General features: G+C 52.5%; 2 protein-coding genes across 5 annotated transcripts; one reads left to right on the top strand and one right to left on the bottom strand.

Annotated features, from left to right (window-relative positions):
- The first annotated feature begins 3,887 nt into the window (after nt 1–3,887).
- On the top strand, nt 3,888–6,260 carry dpm3 (dolichyl-phosphate mannosyltransferase subunit 3, regulatory). 3 transcript variants are annotated; one of them, XM_015336457.2, is made up of 2 exons: nt 3,888–4,800; nt 5,243–6,260. In XM_015336457.2, the coding sequence occupies exons 1-2, from the start codon at nt 4,690–4,692 to the stop codon at nt 5,570–5,572; spliced, it is 441 nt and encodes a 146-aa protein (XP_015191943.2). In that variant the 5' UTR covers nt 3,888–4,689; the 3' UTR covers nt 5,573–6,260. The 3 variants fall into 3 exon arrangements, with proteins under 3 accessions (XP_015191943.2, XP_015191944.1, XP_015191945.1); XM_015336458.2 differs by having other exon boundaries at nt 4,754–4,819; XM_015336459.2 differs by lacking the exon at nt 3,888–4,800 and adding an exon at nt 4,819–4,865.
- Nucleotides 6,261–7,851: 1,591 nt separating this feature from the next.
- On the bottom strand, nt 7,852–13,842 carry slc50a1 (solute carrier family 50 member 1). 2 transcript variants are annotated; one of them, XM_069185007.1, is made up of 7 exons: nt 13,627–13,675; nt 12,055–12,303; nt 11,861–11,938; nt 10,763–10,886; nt 10,493–10,654; nt 9,653–9,772; nt 7,852–9,427 (listed from the first exon to the last, which is right to left on the bottom strand). In XM_069185007.1, the coding sequence occupies exons 3-7, from the start codon at nt 11,920–11,922 to the stop codon at nt 9,323–9,325; spliced, it is 573 nt and encodes a 190-aa protein (XP_069041108.1). In that variant the 5' UTR covers nt 11,923–11,938; nt 12,055–12,303; nt 13,627–13,675; the 3' UTR covers nt 7,852–9,322. The 2 variants fall into 2 exon arrangements, with proteins under 2 accessions (XP_069041108.1, XP_069041107.1); XM_069185006.1 differs by lacking the exon at nt 12,055–12,303 and having other exon boundaries at nt 13,627–13,842.
- Between the last annotated feature and the right edge of the window lie 1,443 nt (nt 13,843–15,285).

Below are 15,285 nucleotides of genomic sequence, written 5' to 3'. Positions count from 1 at the left end.
GAAACACCCTGGGATTTTTAATGACCACAGAGAGTCAGGACCTTGGTTTTATGTCTCAGCTGGAGGACGGTGTCTTTTTTACAATATAGTGTCTATATTGGGGCATTGGGACCCACACAGTGAGAGCCCCCTACTGGCCCCACTAACACCTCTTCCAGCAGCAACCTTAGCTTTCCCAGGAGGTCTCCCCTCCAGGTACTGGCCAGGCTCACACTGCTGGGCTTCAGTGGGCTGCCAGCTGGGAACTGCAGGGTGATGAAGCTGCTGGCTATACTTGACACACAATGGACTTTGAGGAAGTCGGGTAGCTGGCTGAGCTCTTGGGCAGGGAGCTGGAAATGGTCGCAGTTGTCACTTCGCAGACACTGCAATGAGACTGAAGTCGAGCTGCGGGGAAAGACGGCAGTTCTCAGAATAGACCACTAGGTGTCGCCCTTGCTTTACACGAGGGAGAGGGGGGGAGGAGTCGAGCCCGTGGGGCTGCTCGTGTATAGTACTTGGCGCTTTGCTTCTTCAGTTCGTTTTTTCTCTTGTTATTGCATACTCTTGCCTTGCAGGCTTAACATCTTTACACAAAGAGTGGTGGGAGTCTGGAACAAGCTTCCCAGACATGCTGTTGGAGACAATACTCTAAACTAGTATCTGGATGAGATCCTGGGATCAATCAGCAACTGCACAACCAAACCAAACACAAATCAAACCAAACAGCTCCTCTATCCTGTAACTTTTCTCATGTTTCTGTGATCCGCTCTAGGTTTTCCTGTACCGTGCACAGCAGTCTGATCCACTCCAGGTTTTACAGCACTGTCAGTCAGACTCCCAGTGCACAGCAGTCTGATCCACTCCAGGTTTTACAGAGCTGTCAGTCAGACTCCCAGTGCACAGCAGTCTGATCCACTCCAGGTTTTACAGTGCTGGCAGTCAGACTCCCAGTGCACAGCAGTCTGATCCACTGCAGGTGTTACACTGGTGTCAGTCAGACTCCCAGTGCACAGCAGCCTGATCCACTCCAGGTTTTACAGTGCTGTCAGTCAGACTCCCAGTGCACAGCAGTCTGATCCACTCCAGGTTTTACAGTGCTGTCAGTCAGACTCCCAGTGCACAGCAGTCTGATCCACTGCAGGTGTTACACTGGTGTCAGTCAGACTCCCAGTGCACAGCAGCCTGATCCACTCCAGGTTTTACAGTGCTGTCAGTCAGACTCCCAGTGCACAGCAGTCTGATCCACTCCAGGTTTTACAGTGCTGTCAGTCAGACTCCCAGTGCACAGCAGTCTGATCCACTGCAGGTGTTACACTGGTGTCAGTCAGACTCCCAGTGCACAGCAGCCTGATCCACTCCAGGTTTTACAGTGCTGTCAGTCAGACTCCCAGTGCACAGCAGTCTGATCCACTGCAGGTGTTACACTGGTGTCAGTCAGACTCCCAGTGCACAGCAGCCTGATCCACTCCAGGTTTTACAGTGCTGTCAGTCAGACTCCCAGTGCACAGCAGTCTGATCCACTCCAGGTTGTACTACTGTTAAAAAGAACTGGAAATCCTTCACGCACTGGCCGGCGTGGGTGGTACAGGAGAACTCTTGTTAGACCTGCCAGCACTGCAGTGTCCTGCACCAGCTGTCCAGCACTCTCACCCCTCTGCTCTGACCCCCTGACCTGAACTCTCTCCGGCGGGACACCTGCTGTCCACCACTCTCACCCCTCCGCTCTGACCCCCCTGGCCTGAACTCTCTCTGGTGGGACACCTGCTGGCCCCCGACCTCAGCGCAGGTCAGGGGTGGCGTGCTGACGCGTGAGCTGTCGTCTGCGCAGGGTGAAAACAGCCCTGTGGAATCTTCCTGTAGGGCCTGGAGTCCAGCCTGGACAGCGTGTGGTCGTCCCGCTGGAGCCTCTGGACAGCTGCGTTTTCCAGGACTTACGGAGAACTGGGTGAACTGGGTGAACTGGTCCAGTGAAGTCGATAATGAGCTGTTTCTCGCCGGAAGAGCTCAGCTGGACCAGGACTGCTTCACGAACCCCTGTAGCGCTCATGTCTCCCCAACACGCCGGTAGTGTGTGCGTCTCTGTGTGTGAACACATCGGTGTGTGTGTGTGAGAGAGCACATCATTGTGTCTGTGCATATCTATGTGTGAGCACATCATTGTGTGTATCTGTGTGTGTGCGTGCCTGTTTGTGTGTGTGGTGCCCCTCAGAGTGTGTGTGTGCCTGTTTGTGTGGTGCCCCTCAGAGTGTCTGTGTGTGTGTGCCCCTCAGAGTGTGTGTGTGTGTGCCTGTTTGTGTGGTGCCCCTCAGAGTGTGTGTGTGTGCGCCTGTTTGTGTGGTGCCCCTCAGAGTGTGTGTGCCCATTAAGCTTTTCTTCTGTCTCCGACCCCGTCTCTCTGCCCGTGTCGGTCTGGCAGGGCAGTTAATCTGCGAGCAGCAGGCCGGGGAATGTGCTGAGCTGACAAGGTGCTCAGGGTCACTGGTGGAAGCCAGGAGCAGGTGCGCTCTGGGCCCTGAACATCAAGAGACTTCACACAGGCTCTCACAGGAGGAGGGGGCCAGCGGGACACCTGGGCGAGAGAGGGAGGGAGTGAGGGGGCGAGTGGGAGAGAGGGCGACAGGCGGGTGGAGGGCAGCTCTCTCCTGGGGGGGCCGGGGTAGAGGGGGGGTTAACGACCCTGTTGCGAGTGCACAGCTGCTCGCTGGCTCTCAGGAAGTCGGGATATTTTGCAGGAAGTTGACAAACAGAAGCAGGAGAGCACGGAAGAGCCTGTTTTTGTTTTGCTTTTTCGGGGGGAGAGAAGGTTCCCAGAGCCCCTCTGCAGCTCCAGGGGTGCTGGGGGTGGTGTTGGGGTGACCGGCCAGCCGGCAGACAGGGCAGAAGGGTGTGTCCAGCAGAAGTATACAAGAGCGTTGTGCCCAGTGTACATTGTGCTCAGTGTGTGTTGTGCTTAATGTGTGTGTTCTGCCCAGTGTATATTGTGCTCAGTGTGTGCTGTGTTAGTGCTCAGTGTATATCGTACTTAGTGTGTGTTGTGCCCAATGTGTCAGAGGGGCAGGGCTATTTCAGATTTTGTGTGATTGTTGTGCCCAGTGTATATTGTGCTCACGGTGTGTTGTTCCCAGTGCGTGCTGTGTTCAGTGTGTGTTTAGTGTGTCAGTGGGGCAGGGCTGTCTCGGACTCAGAGTGTGTGTTGTCTCCAGTGTGTGTTGTGTTCAGTGTGTGTGTTCAGCGTGTCAGACTCAGTGTGTCTGTCTGTGTGTGTTCAGCATGTCAGAGGGGCATGGCTGTCTTGGACTGTGTGTGTGTGTTCAGCATGTCAGAGGGGCAGGGCTGTCTCAGACTGAGTGTGTGTGTTGTGCCCAGTGTGTCAGAAAGCTGTCTCAGGGACAGGGACACAGTGCAGGAAACAGAGGTATCCTGTTTGGACTCACAGTCCTATTGTTCCTCTGATTAAACAGAGTTGGGGGGTGAAGGGGGGAGTGGGAGTAGGTGACAGAGGGGGGCCTAAAGAGACTTAGGAATTGTGGGGGGGCAGAGGAAGTGAGGAAAATGGGCAACACAGAGGCACGATGGAGAGCCTGTCATTGTGGAAAGTGTTTCAGTGTTGGTGTCTCGTGGGTCAGACTGGCAGAGAGAGAGAAGGCCTGGGTGGTCGACTGGTACTCACAACGGTACCCACTGCACTTCCTGCACTCTGACACGCCCCCTATACAGACATGCCCAGGCTTTCTGTGGAAAAACACGCCTCTCCCTGAGAACTGTGGATCTGTGTCATCAGGTCCTGGTTAGTGAGATCTGGGTAAAAGCACAGTACAGTGCACTAAAGCCCAGTGAGATCAGGGTAAAAGCACAGTACAGTGCACTAAAGCCCAGTGAGATCAGGGTAAAAGCACAGTACAGTGCACTAAAGCCCAGTGAGATCAAGGTAAAAGCACAGTACAGTGCAGTCAAGCCCATTGAGATCTGGGTAAAAGCACAGTACAGTGTGGTGAAGCCCAGTGAGATCAGGGTAAGAGCACAGTACAGTACAGTAAAGCCAAGTGAGATCAGGGTAAAAGCACGGTACAGTGCAGTAGAGCTAAGTGAGATCCAGGTAAAAGCACAGTACAGCCCAGTGAGATCAGGATAAAAGCACAGTATAGTGCAGTAAAGCCCAGTGAGAGCAGGATAAAAGCACAGCACAGCGCAGTGAGATCAGGGTAGAAGTGTAGTAAAGTGCAGCACAGTCCTCATCAGTATTATGTGAAAACTTTCCCTGGCACAGCACAGGGCCCATGGTGACTGTGGGAAAGATACAAACAAGTCTGCACAGACATCACATCTCCTTTTGTTCAGAGCAGCAAGAGGCCGTGCGTCTGCGTGTTTCCTGATAAACACCGGCTTCCCCTCCTGTCTGGGGACGGCACTGCTACTGAGACACAAACACAGAGACTGTTAGTCTGCAGGGGCACAGATCCACACCGTCACTCCCCACATGCCAGTCTGTATATCTACCTGTATTCCTCTCTGTCTCACACTATATCTGTCCGAGTATTGTTTTGCCTATCACCTTTTAAAATCATCCCAAAACACAGAAAGCACCACACTTCACACACCTCCAGATGGCCCTGCTCAGTGATCGATCACTTAAAAAAACAAAAGGCCTGGCTGGCACACTGCAGACTGGCACTCACAGTACCAGCAGAAGTGCTTTGTCAGATTGTAATGCTATCTGGCGGAGGCAGGGTATGCGTCTCGGAACATACAAAAAAAACTACAAGTCCCATCAACTGTCGCGCACTGATGACGTATGATCCGGCGCTGAGTATTAAACTGGTGAGTTGTCGCTGGCGAGGTAGGCGTAAACAGCGTTACTGCTTATATTAAAATTAATATAATAGGTAATATTATACGTTTATTTTTCGAACTGTGGCAATTGTCCGTGAGTAACTACACAGTATGTATTCGGTTTGCTGTGCTTAACAGTACGTGTGTTGTGAAATCTTCAAAGCCATTAAAACGACGTCTTCATTCAATAATACCTACCGGTACTCTTAAAAGTATATCTCAGATTTGTCTTTGACTTCGTAACCCCCCAGTATCCGTTAGTTTATAAGTGTTTATCACGGCTGTTTTTCTTTTTGCTGGGCTTAAAATGAATTTTGATATTCATTAAAGTAGAAGTAACGTGACGTACAACAGTCCAGTTACAGACTGGACGAAATAAAACGAAATTAGAGGCTGGGGTACTTTAATAATTATCATCATCATCCCCCAGGTTTCGTTTTCCTGCTTGGTGAGACTCACCTCCAGTATCCCACATTCCAACATGACCAAGCTCGCCGAGTGGCTCTTCGGTATCTCTGTGGTCGGGGCCCTGTGGGGGGTGGTGACCTTTGACCTGCTGGGCCTGAGGCTGCCGGCAGCCTGGCAGGAGGTGGCCTGGCCGATGCCCGTTTACCTGCTGGTGGCGTTCGGCTGCTACTCGCTGGCCACCGTCGGTTACCGAGTCGCCACTTTCAATGACTGCGAGGAGGCTGCCCGGGAGCTGCAGGAGCAGATCCAGGAGGCCAGGGTGGACCTTCGGAGGAAGGGACTGAGGTTCTGAGCCGAACACACGGGCCGTGCTCTGGATTGCTATTTCGGCTCAAGGCACTGGAGCCGGAGAACCACTGGACTGACGGTGTCCTTGTTCGAATCCTGAACCTGCTGCGGGATCTGTACCCTACAGACTTACTGCTGTTTGTTTTGTCATCTGTTCACTCTCACCCCCACCTGCCTCTTGGCTCTCTCATCTATCCTCTTCCCCCAGCCTCTGTAGTGTGCCTCCTATCCTTGACTCCTCTTTCTCTCACCTGCTCTAACTCCTGTCTTACCTCTCCCACCTCCCTCTCTCCTCTTCTCTCCCACTCCTCTTTCTCTATTCTCCTGTCTCCTCCCCTTCACTCCTGTCCTTCTTCTCCTCCTTTCTCCTGTCCTTTTCCTCCTCTTCCTCTTCTTCACTTCTCTCCCACTCCTCTTTCTCTGTTCTCCTCCTTTCTCCTCTCTTTCACTCCTGTCCCTCCCCTGCTCCTCTCCTGTCCTCCTCCTCCTCTTGCTCTGTTTCCTCTCCTTCACTCCTCCTCCTCTCCTTCACTCCTGTCCCCCCGTGCGAGGAGAGAGAACGGAGCTGGGTGCTGCTCTGTTGACACTGGGAAGCAGGGGGTCGGGGCTGTGTCTCCTGTCAGTCCTCAGCCTATGGTGGTGCACTGGACAGCGCCACAGTGCAGGTGACTGCAATAAAGCCCATTCTCCTCCTCCCTGTGCGTCTCCCAGTGCATTTCAGAGAGAGTGGGGACTGAACGCCCAGTGCTGTGTCGGGGGGGGGTGTTTGTGGGGGTGTCAGAGAAAGGGGATCACTGTGTCGGGGGGGGGCTTGTTTTTGGGGGGTGTCAGAGAAAGCGATCACTGTCTTGCAGAGCAGATGGATGAGATGGGACAGAGCAACAGATTGAGAGAGAGGAGAGCGACAGACACAGTTTGACACACAGTCTCTGGGAACAGAAGGCGCTTTATGGAGCTCCTAGTTGTGCAGCATCTTCTGAGAGAGCTGTTTGTCGCTCCCTGTGTTTCTCTTCTCCCCGAGTCCGGGCACTGGGTTGTGGATTATGCGTTCATATCCCAGTTCAGCGATCGCATGCGAGATGCCGCACTTGCTCCGCCCACACGTGAAGCTCTCATCGAGCAGGACACAGTCCCCTCTGCTGTGGGGGGTCACTCTCACAACATTCCCTCCCTCTCTCCCACCACACCCCCCAGATAATCACTCTCACATCATAATTCTGACCAAGTCGCCAGGTACAAATTTCAAACACAAAACATTCAAAGGCAGCTGTGATGTAGGGTGCCGATCAAGGGGCTCAAACAGCAACATTAACTATTGTGGTGAGATCACTGGTCCAGCCTGGTCCAGGTCACACTGTAACCCTACTGTCCAGTCTGGGTCACACTGTAACCCTACAGTCCAGAGATCACTGATCCAGTCTGGTCCAGGTCACACTTTAACCCTACAGTCCAGAGATCGGCGGTCCAATCTGGGCTGGGTCACACTGTAACCCTACAGTCCAGAGATCACTGATCCAGTCTGGTCCAGGTCACACTTTAACCCTACAGTCCAGAGATCGGTGGTCCAATCTGGGCTGGGTCACACTGTAACCGTACAGTCCAGTCTGGGTCACACTGTAACCCTACAGTCCAGAGATCACTGGTTCAGTCTGGGCTGGGTCATACTGTACCCCTACAGTCTGGAGATTGCTGGTCCAGTCTGTCCTGGGTCAGACTGTAACCCTACAGTCCAGAGATCACTGGTCCAGTCTGGGTCACACTGTAACCCTACAGTCCAGAGATCGGTGGTCCAATCTGGGCTGGGTCACACTGTAACCCTACAGTCCAGTCTGGGTCACACTGTAACCCTACAGTCCAGAGATCACTGGTTCAGTCTGGGCTGGGTCATACTGTACCCCTACAGTCTGGAGATTGCTGGTCCAGCCTGTCCTGGGTCAAACTGTAACCCTGCAGTCTGGAGATTGCTGGTCCAGTCTGTCCTGGGTCAGACTGTAACCCTGCAGTCTGGAGATTGCTGGTCCAGTCTGTCCTGGGTCAGACTGTAACCCTACAGTCCAGAGATCACTGGTCCAGTCTGGGTCACACTGTAACCCTACAGTCCAGAGATCACTGGTCCAGTCTAGATAGTGGTCTAGGGGTTTCATGTTTACAGTTGCTGTTTTCTGTGATAAAGCATTGCCAGGGATCAGAATGCCTTTATCAAGTATCTTCACACCTGGCATCCAGGGCACAGTGAGGATGAAAACAGGTTTTTCCACAGTAACATCCCAGACTGTAAAATGGTTTATGGCCAGAAAAGAAATTTAATAACCAGTTTCTCAAAGGCTGAAAAGGATTTACTAGTCTAAAAAGTTGATACATATCAAATGAATGAAAACCCCCAAACCTGAGCCCTGTTGTTTTCAGTATAAAAATATATTTAAAAATTTAATCTGTTCAGAATAATGAATCTTTGGAACACACAGACAGATGGTGGGTTAAAAACACGTTTTTAAAAACATGCCAGACGGCTTGCAGGCACAAGAGCAGCAGACTGGAAGTCCCCAGGCAGACAGTAAAAAAATATTTGCATTTTTCTGATACAGAAGGGTGTGTGTCAGAGAGTGTATCCCCTTATCTCCACTCCTGACACTTCAAAAATTAGTTTTGAAAACTACATGACAACCTATGTTTTTAAACGTGGTCTGAGGAGAGGAGGAAAAACCAGCACCTCTCTGTGTCTGTCCAGGGCTCCTGCAGCATGTGTGTGTGCTGTCAGTGAGAGCTGCACCAGTCCTCCCTCTGCTGTGGGGCTGCAGTGTGGAAGAGGAGTTCCTGTCCTGACAGTGCAGGTGTCAGAGGAGGAGAACAGCGCCCCCGGTGTCTGTCCAGGACTCCTGCAGCGTGTGTGTGCTGTCAGTGAGAGCTGCACCAGTCCTCCCTCTGGTGCCTCAGCTCTGCTGTGGGGCTGCAGTGTGGAAGAGGAGTTGTTGTCCTGACAGTGTGGGTGTCAGAGGAGGAGAACAGCGCCCCCTGTGTCTGTCCAGGGCTCCTGCAGTCTGTGTGTGTGTGCTGTCAGTGGGAGTTGTCAGTCCTCAGCTCTGCTGTGGGGCTGCAGTGTGGAAGAGGAGTTCCTGTCCTGACAGTGTGGGTGTCAGAGGAGGAGAACAGCGCCCCCTGTGTCTGTCCAGGGCTCCTGCAGTCTGTGTGTGTGCTGTCAGTGAGAGTTGTCAGTCCTCAGCTCTGCTGTGGGGCTGCAGTGTGGAAGAAGAGTTGTTGTCCTGACAGTGTGGGTGTCAGAGGAGGAGAACAGCGCCCCCTGTGTTTGTCCAGGGCTCCTGCAGTCTGTGTGTGTGCTGTCAGTGAGAGCTGCGCCAGTCCTCAGCTCTGCTGTGGGGCTGCAGTGTGGAAGAGGAGCTGTTGTCCTGACAGTGCAGGTGTCAGAGGAGGAGAACAGCGCCCCCTGTGTCTGTGTGTGCAGTCAGTGAGAGCTGCACCAGTCCTCCCTCTGGTGCCTCAGCTCTGCTGTGGGGCTGTAGTGTGGATCAGGAGGAGAACAGCGCCCCCTCTGTCTGTGTGTGCTGTCAGTGAGAGCCGTGCCAGTCCTCCCTCTGGTGGGCCGAGTGTGTTCCCGATCAGTCATGCAATCTCTTTGGTAGCTTTCTGGGCTTTCTCATTCCCAACACCTTGTCGCCACGGCAATCAGCTCGGCAGTTCCGGCGGGTCAGCCCGTGTCCATGGTGACAGTGTCATGATGAGGCTGGGCCCCGCCCCCTCAGATCTGCAGCAGCCTATAGGACGGCTCCTCCTGGGGCATGGGGAACCTCCAGAACAGCCAGAAGCGCACCAGGCTGGTGATGATGCCAGGCGTGTTGGGCACCTGGCAGGGCAGAGACAAGGGAACAATATTACGGGAGCTCTTCTAGATTCCAAGTGCTGATGCAACGTCATTCCATACTGACTCCCTTTTCACCCTCCCAGTGCTCCTTTCTCCCCTCCCTGTCCTCCTACTTCTCCTCTCTCTCCTCCTCCCTGTCCACCTCTTTCTTCTCTCTGTCTCCTCTTCCTCCTCTCTCTCTCTCTCCTCTCCTCTGTCTCCTCTCACCATGATGTAGAGGTCCTGGAGCTGCAGGCCATACAGGGTCCAGGAGGTGGACGTAAGGAAGGTGGCCACCGTCAGAGGGAAGGACAGACACCGGACAGAGCCACTGCGGACAATGTTGACCTGATGAGAGAAGGGGTGGGGGAGAGTTGCCAGAATCACAACAATTCCCAGTCATACTGGGAGGGAACTCAATAGAGCTGCAGCCCAGTGTGTGATCTCCTGACCCAGCCTCAGGAACAGACAGTGAGCCTGTCTCTCAATAATAATAATACAGTGTGTGATCTCCTGTCCCAGCCTGAGGAACAGACAGTGAGCCTGTCTCTCAATAATAATAATCCAGTGTGTGATCTCCTGTCCCAGCCTGAGGAACAGACAGTGAGCCTGTCTCTCAATAATAATAATCCAGTGTGTGATCTCCTGTCCCAGCCTGAGGAACAGACAGTGAGCCTGTCTCTCAATAATAATAATACAGTGTGTGATCTCCTGTCCCAGCCTGAGGAACAGACAGTGAGCCTGTCTCTCAATAATAATAATACAGTGTGTGATCTCCTGTCCCAGCATGAGGAACAGACAGTGAGCCTGTCTCTCAATAATAATAATACAGTGTGTGATCTCCTGTCCCAGCCCGAGGAACAGACAGTGAGCCTGTCTCTCAATAATGCTCCATATGTTTATATGTAAATATCCTATGATGTGTCTGTATTGTAAATGTCTGTAGATTTTTGTTTTATGTTAATCATATTTCTTTTTCTTTGGTAACACTGATTTTACTCATTGGCCATGCCAATAAAGCACCTTGAGTTGAACTGAATTGATAAACAGGAAGAGAGGGGTTATTACCAGGTCCGTCAGGGGGGACAAGTACATGCTGACAGTGACCGTGCTGCAGATCAGTCCCAGCTGGTTCAGTCTGCTGTGCTCATCCCCGACCAGCACAGAGAAGTACAGATACCCACCACACAGCACCCCGCCAGCGGACAGCGTGAGCATCAGTACCTTCCTCTGAAACACAGTCAACAGACAGCTTCAGCACCTTCCTCTGATACACAGCAGCACGCTGACACACACAGAGACGCAGTGACACTACAGCAGCAAGGGTGCCCTGCTCACCCTGTGGGTGGTGTAGTAGTAGTAGGACAGGATGTAGAGGGTCTGCAGCACAGCCCCAATGGCGTTCACAACTATCAGCGTCCCATCCTTCTTCAGAGTCCCGTAGTACAGCCACCCCAGGTTACTACACAAAGAGAGAGACTCCGCTGGTCAGACTGCACACACAGAGAGAGAGAGACTCCACTGGTCAGACTGCGCACACAGAGAGAGCGAAAGAGACTCCGCTGGTCAGACTGCACACACAGAGAGAGAGAGAGACTCCGCTGGTCAGACTGCAGACACACAGAGAGAGAGAGAGACTCCGCTGGTCAGACTGCAGACACACAGAGAGAGAAAGAGACTCCGCTGGTCAGACTGCACGCACGCACGCACGCACGCACGCACACACACACACACACACACACACACACACACACACACACACAGAGAGAGAGAGACTCCGCTGGTCAGACTGCACACAGAGAGAGAGAGAAAGAGACTCCGCTGGTCAGACTGCAGACACACAGAGAGAGAGAGACTCCGCTGGTCAGACTGTGCACACACACAGAGAGAGAGAGACTCCGCTGGTCAGACTGTGCACACACAGAGAGAGAGAGACTCCGCTGGTCAGACTGCACACAGAGAGAGAGAGAGAGACTCTGCTGGTCAGACTGCAGACACAGAGAGAGAGAGAGACTCCGCTGGTCAGACTGCACACACAGAGAGAGAGACTCCGCTGGTCAGACTGCACAGAGACTCTCTCTTCTGTTCACAATGCATTCAACATTCCACCGATCCCACAGGAGACTACTAACTGATCAGCATGGCCTTCAGCTGATGACGTCACTCAGGCCAGGGCAAACACCAGCAGGGCAGAGCTGTGGGGTGAACGCAATACAATCGCTCCTAGGAAACCAAAGCAGCACATGTGGGAAAAACCTCAACTGTTCCCGGCTTCCTTGTGTCTCATCAGTCATTCCTGATCCCTGTTCCTGCATCTGCACAGCACCCCACCCTGTCAGAGCCGAGAAGAGCGCTCACTCCCTCTGCAGCTCTGAGCGTGCAGGCTGCCAGACTCTCCCAGATCGCCCTGCAGGCGGCACCGGCAGCAGCGCTTACTTGAGGCAGGTGGTGAGGAAGGGGAGGAACTGGACATTCTCCGCGCTCCGGGAGGACACCATCTTCCTCAGGTCTGTCCTGATGAAGGGAGAAAGGAGAGAGAGAAAGTTCTCTTTACAGCAGCAGTGTAGCTGCACAGGCAGACAGACAGAAGAAACGAAACACAGGGAACAAGAGTAGACACACACACTTACACAGAAGGTCAAGTGTTAAGTAAGGATATGGCAACAGGTCTGAATGAGAACTTGAATCTGTCGGTTTGGGCGTCGGGGAGTCAGTTTCTGCGTTCTGATGGGAGTAGCTAGACGTTCACGAGGAATGACCACACCCAAGATGAAAGAGTCATGGAGCGAAGTTGTGGCTCAGCCCGCCTGACTGAGGCCTGACCTCCCAGCCAGAGGACAAGGCGACCAGGACCCCCCTGCAGGCTGACCGAGGGGCAGCTGTAGAGGAAGAGGGATGCAAGAGAGAGAGATGGGGATCCCGTAGGTATTTATAGCGTGTGGGAGAGGACTGGATGTCAGGGGCGGTTGCTAATCACTGACAGCTGAGTCGGATTGAGCTTGGTTGTTGTCATCCCTCCCGAACTGTTGTTATAACCTCCATTTATTAAACAGGGGCGTGAAGGATCAGCGCAGATGGGTTTTGTTTTACGCAGAACACGTGGGCGACAGATGGCGGAGAGGGCTGGGAGGTCAGCACCAGATTTACACAGGGCTGCCCGGTTCGCTCTTGCCTCTCCGATCCAGGCGGCCAAACCAGCAGATCAGGGTAAAAGGGAGAACGGATTCACGGATGGACCGGTAGAACGAAATCAACAATGAATCATCGACCTTAAAACACTTCAGCTTCCTTACGAAAAAAAAGACGCTGTTGGCCTTCTCCGAGTGTCGGCTTCGAAGTTGAGCTTGGAGTCCACGACAGTCCCCAAGGACTTGTACTGTTCTACCAGCTCCCCTGAACCTGCCCCGGTGTAGGTGAGGGTGGGAGTGTGGGGGGCTGTCCTGAAGTCAGTTATCAGGTCTTTGGTCTTGGACACAGAGAGAGAGAGGAGAGAGGGGAGATGAAAGGTGGAGAGAGAGGGAGACAGGAGGATAAGGGACAGAAATGGAGAGAGAGTGTATTGAGGTAAAGGAAAGAAGAGAGGGAGGAGGGAACTCAGTTGAACTGGCAGCCCAGTATGTGATCTCCTGTCACAGCCCGAGGAACAGTGAGCCTGTCTCCCAGTAGTGCTCCATATGTTTACAGTATATGAAAATATTTTACGATATGTCTTTGTTGTAAATGTCTGTAGATTTTTGTTTTGTTTCATGTTAATTTCATTTGCGTTGGCAACACCGATTGTACTCATCGGTCACGCCAATAAAGCCCCCTGAGCTGCACCGAAACCCGGGCGCTCGCCTGCAGTCGGGTGCTGTTCGCCCCGCGGGACGGGAGCCGGGAGACGGTTTCTAGGCGGCGTCAGCACTCCGACCGCCGCAGTTTCCCCGCACCTGTCCGACAGGAATCGACAGCGAACATCCGCCCCCGGGTTCCCAACCGCTCCCACTCACTACACTACCGTGTCGTTCTCGATATTCGCGCACACGACTCGCACAGCTGCCCTGCTGCGGCTATTGCAACGGGCACAACAATGAAGAAGCGCGCTCGGAGCGTCTGGACTCCGCATAACACGGGCAGAGAGTTGTTACACAGGCGAGGCGAAGCTGGATGCTTGTTGCGAATCGACTTTATAGGCTCTATATACTGTATTGTAATATACTCACACTCCGGTCGAAAACATGCATATTGTAAACACGATGCAAGCCCATGACAGCAGCTGAAGAAAATCCATAGAACGCAACAAATGGATCTATATATATATATAAAATAAATAGCGAAATGACCACAATACAGGAAGAACGATAATATTTTTCACCGAGCCCAAAAGTACAAGCTGCGTGTCTCAGTAAACAAGACCTCAGGTACCATTTCCGTGTTTGTAATCAATCGGCCCAACGCGGAGAGCCCATTGGTCAGACCCGGTGGGCGTGATCCCTAACTTTGATCCAATCGAACACAAGGAGTGGTGACGTAGTCGCGTTTGTAGTCCGGAAATGCCCCTTGTTTTGTTTCTGTTAAAGCGACCGCACGCTCTAAATCAACTTACTTGTATAGGTTTTTAGGAAAACAAAATATACGGATGTCAATATGGGATATCGATTAAGGTCTTATGGATTCTCATCATGACTGACTGTGATGCACTCTAGTAACTGAGACTCCTGTTGGCGTAAGGGACATAGAGTGGGATCTCCAGATAACAACGTTTTGTAATGTCTGATCATGATGTTTATCTGTTGTAAATGTCTGGCTAGTTGGTATTGCTTTGGCATTTGTCACGTGTCTGTCTGTAAATGTTTAGCTAGTTGGTATTGCTTTGGCATCACTGTCAATTGTGGCTAATGATCTGTGCCTGTGGCTGGAAGGTTGCTGGTTCGACTCCTGCGGCCGGCAGAGGAATCCTACTCCGCTGGGCCCCTGAGCAAGGCCCTTCACCCCAGCTGCTCCAGGGGCACCGTATAAAAAAGCCATAGCCAGCAGCCATATCACCCTGCAACTCACAACTGGCAGCCCCCTGAAGCCCAGCAGTGTGAGACTGGCCAGTACCTGGAGCGGAGACTCCTGGGAAAGCTGAGGCTGCTGCTGGAAGAGGCGTTAGTGGGGCCAATAAAGTCATCTTATCTTATCTTAATTATCTATAAAGCTGTTTGACTTTAACCCTGGGCGACAAGGTGGCACAAAGGTTAGTGCTGCTGCCTCACGGAGCTGGGGCCCCGGGGTGCTATATGTGTGAAGTTTGCATGTTCTCCCATGTTCACTTGGTTTTCCTCCTACAGTCCGAAGACAAACTGTGAGATTGACTGGCTTCTGTGACCCAGTACCGGATAAAGTGGTTAGAAAATTGATGGATGGATGTCTAATCATAATGTTTGTATATTGGAACTGTCTGCCAGTTCTTGGTCCTTTGACAACACTGTCACTCCCCAGTTACAATAATAAAGCTCGTTGACTTTGAGCCCGTGAGCTGAAAGTCAAGCCAGGTGAAAATCAGGAAAGAAAGACACGCAGAGGACCCACAATGCCCTGCTCATCAAGAGGACATTGCCAATATCTAGAGCGCAGAGCTCCTGAGGACGTGATCACAGCGCAGCGCTCCTGAGACCATGATCACAGTGCAGTGCTCCTGAGGACATGATTACAGCCCAAAGCTCCTGAGGACGTGATCACAGCTCAGCGCTCCTGAGACCATGATCACAACGCAGCGCTCCTGAGGACATGATCACAGTGCGGCACTCCTGAGGACATGATCACAGCACAGAGCTCCTGAGGACATGATCACAGTGCGGCACTCCTGAGGACATGATCACAGCACAGAGCTCCTGAGG

This window comes from Lepisosteus oculatus, chromosome 27 (assembly GCF_040954835.1).
Source record: "Lepisosteus oculatus isolate fLepOcu1 chromosome 27, fLepOcu1.hap2, whole genome shotgun sequence".
NCBI classification, from domain to species: Eukaryota; Metazoa; Chordata; class Actinopteri; order Semionotiformes; family Lepisosteidae; genus Lepisosteus; species Lepisosteus oculatus.
This window is presented reverse-complemented; position numbering and strand designations above follow the sequence as displayed.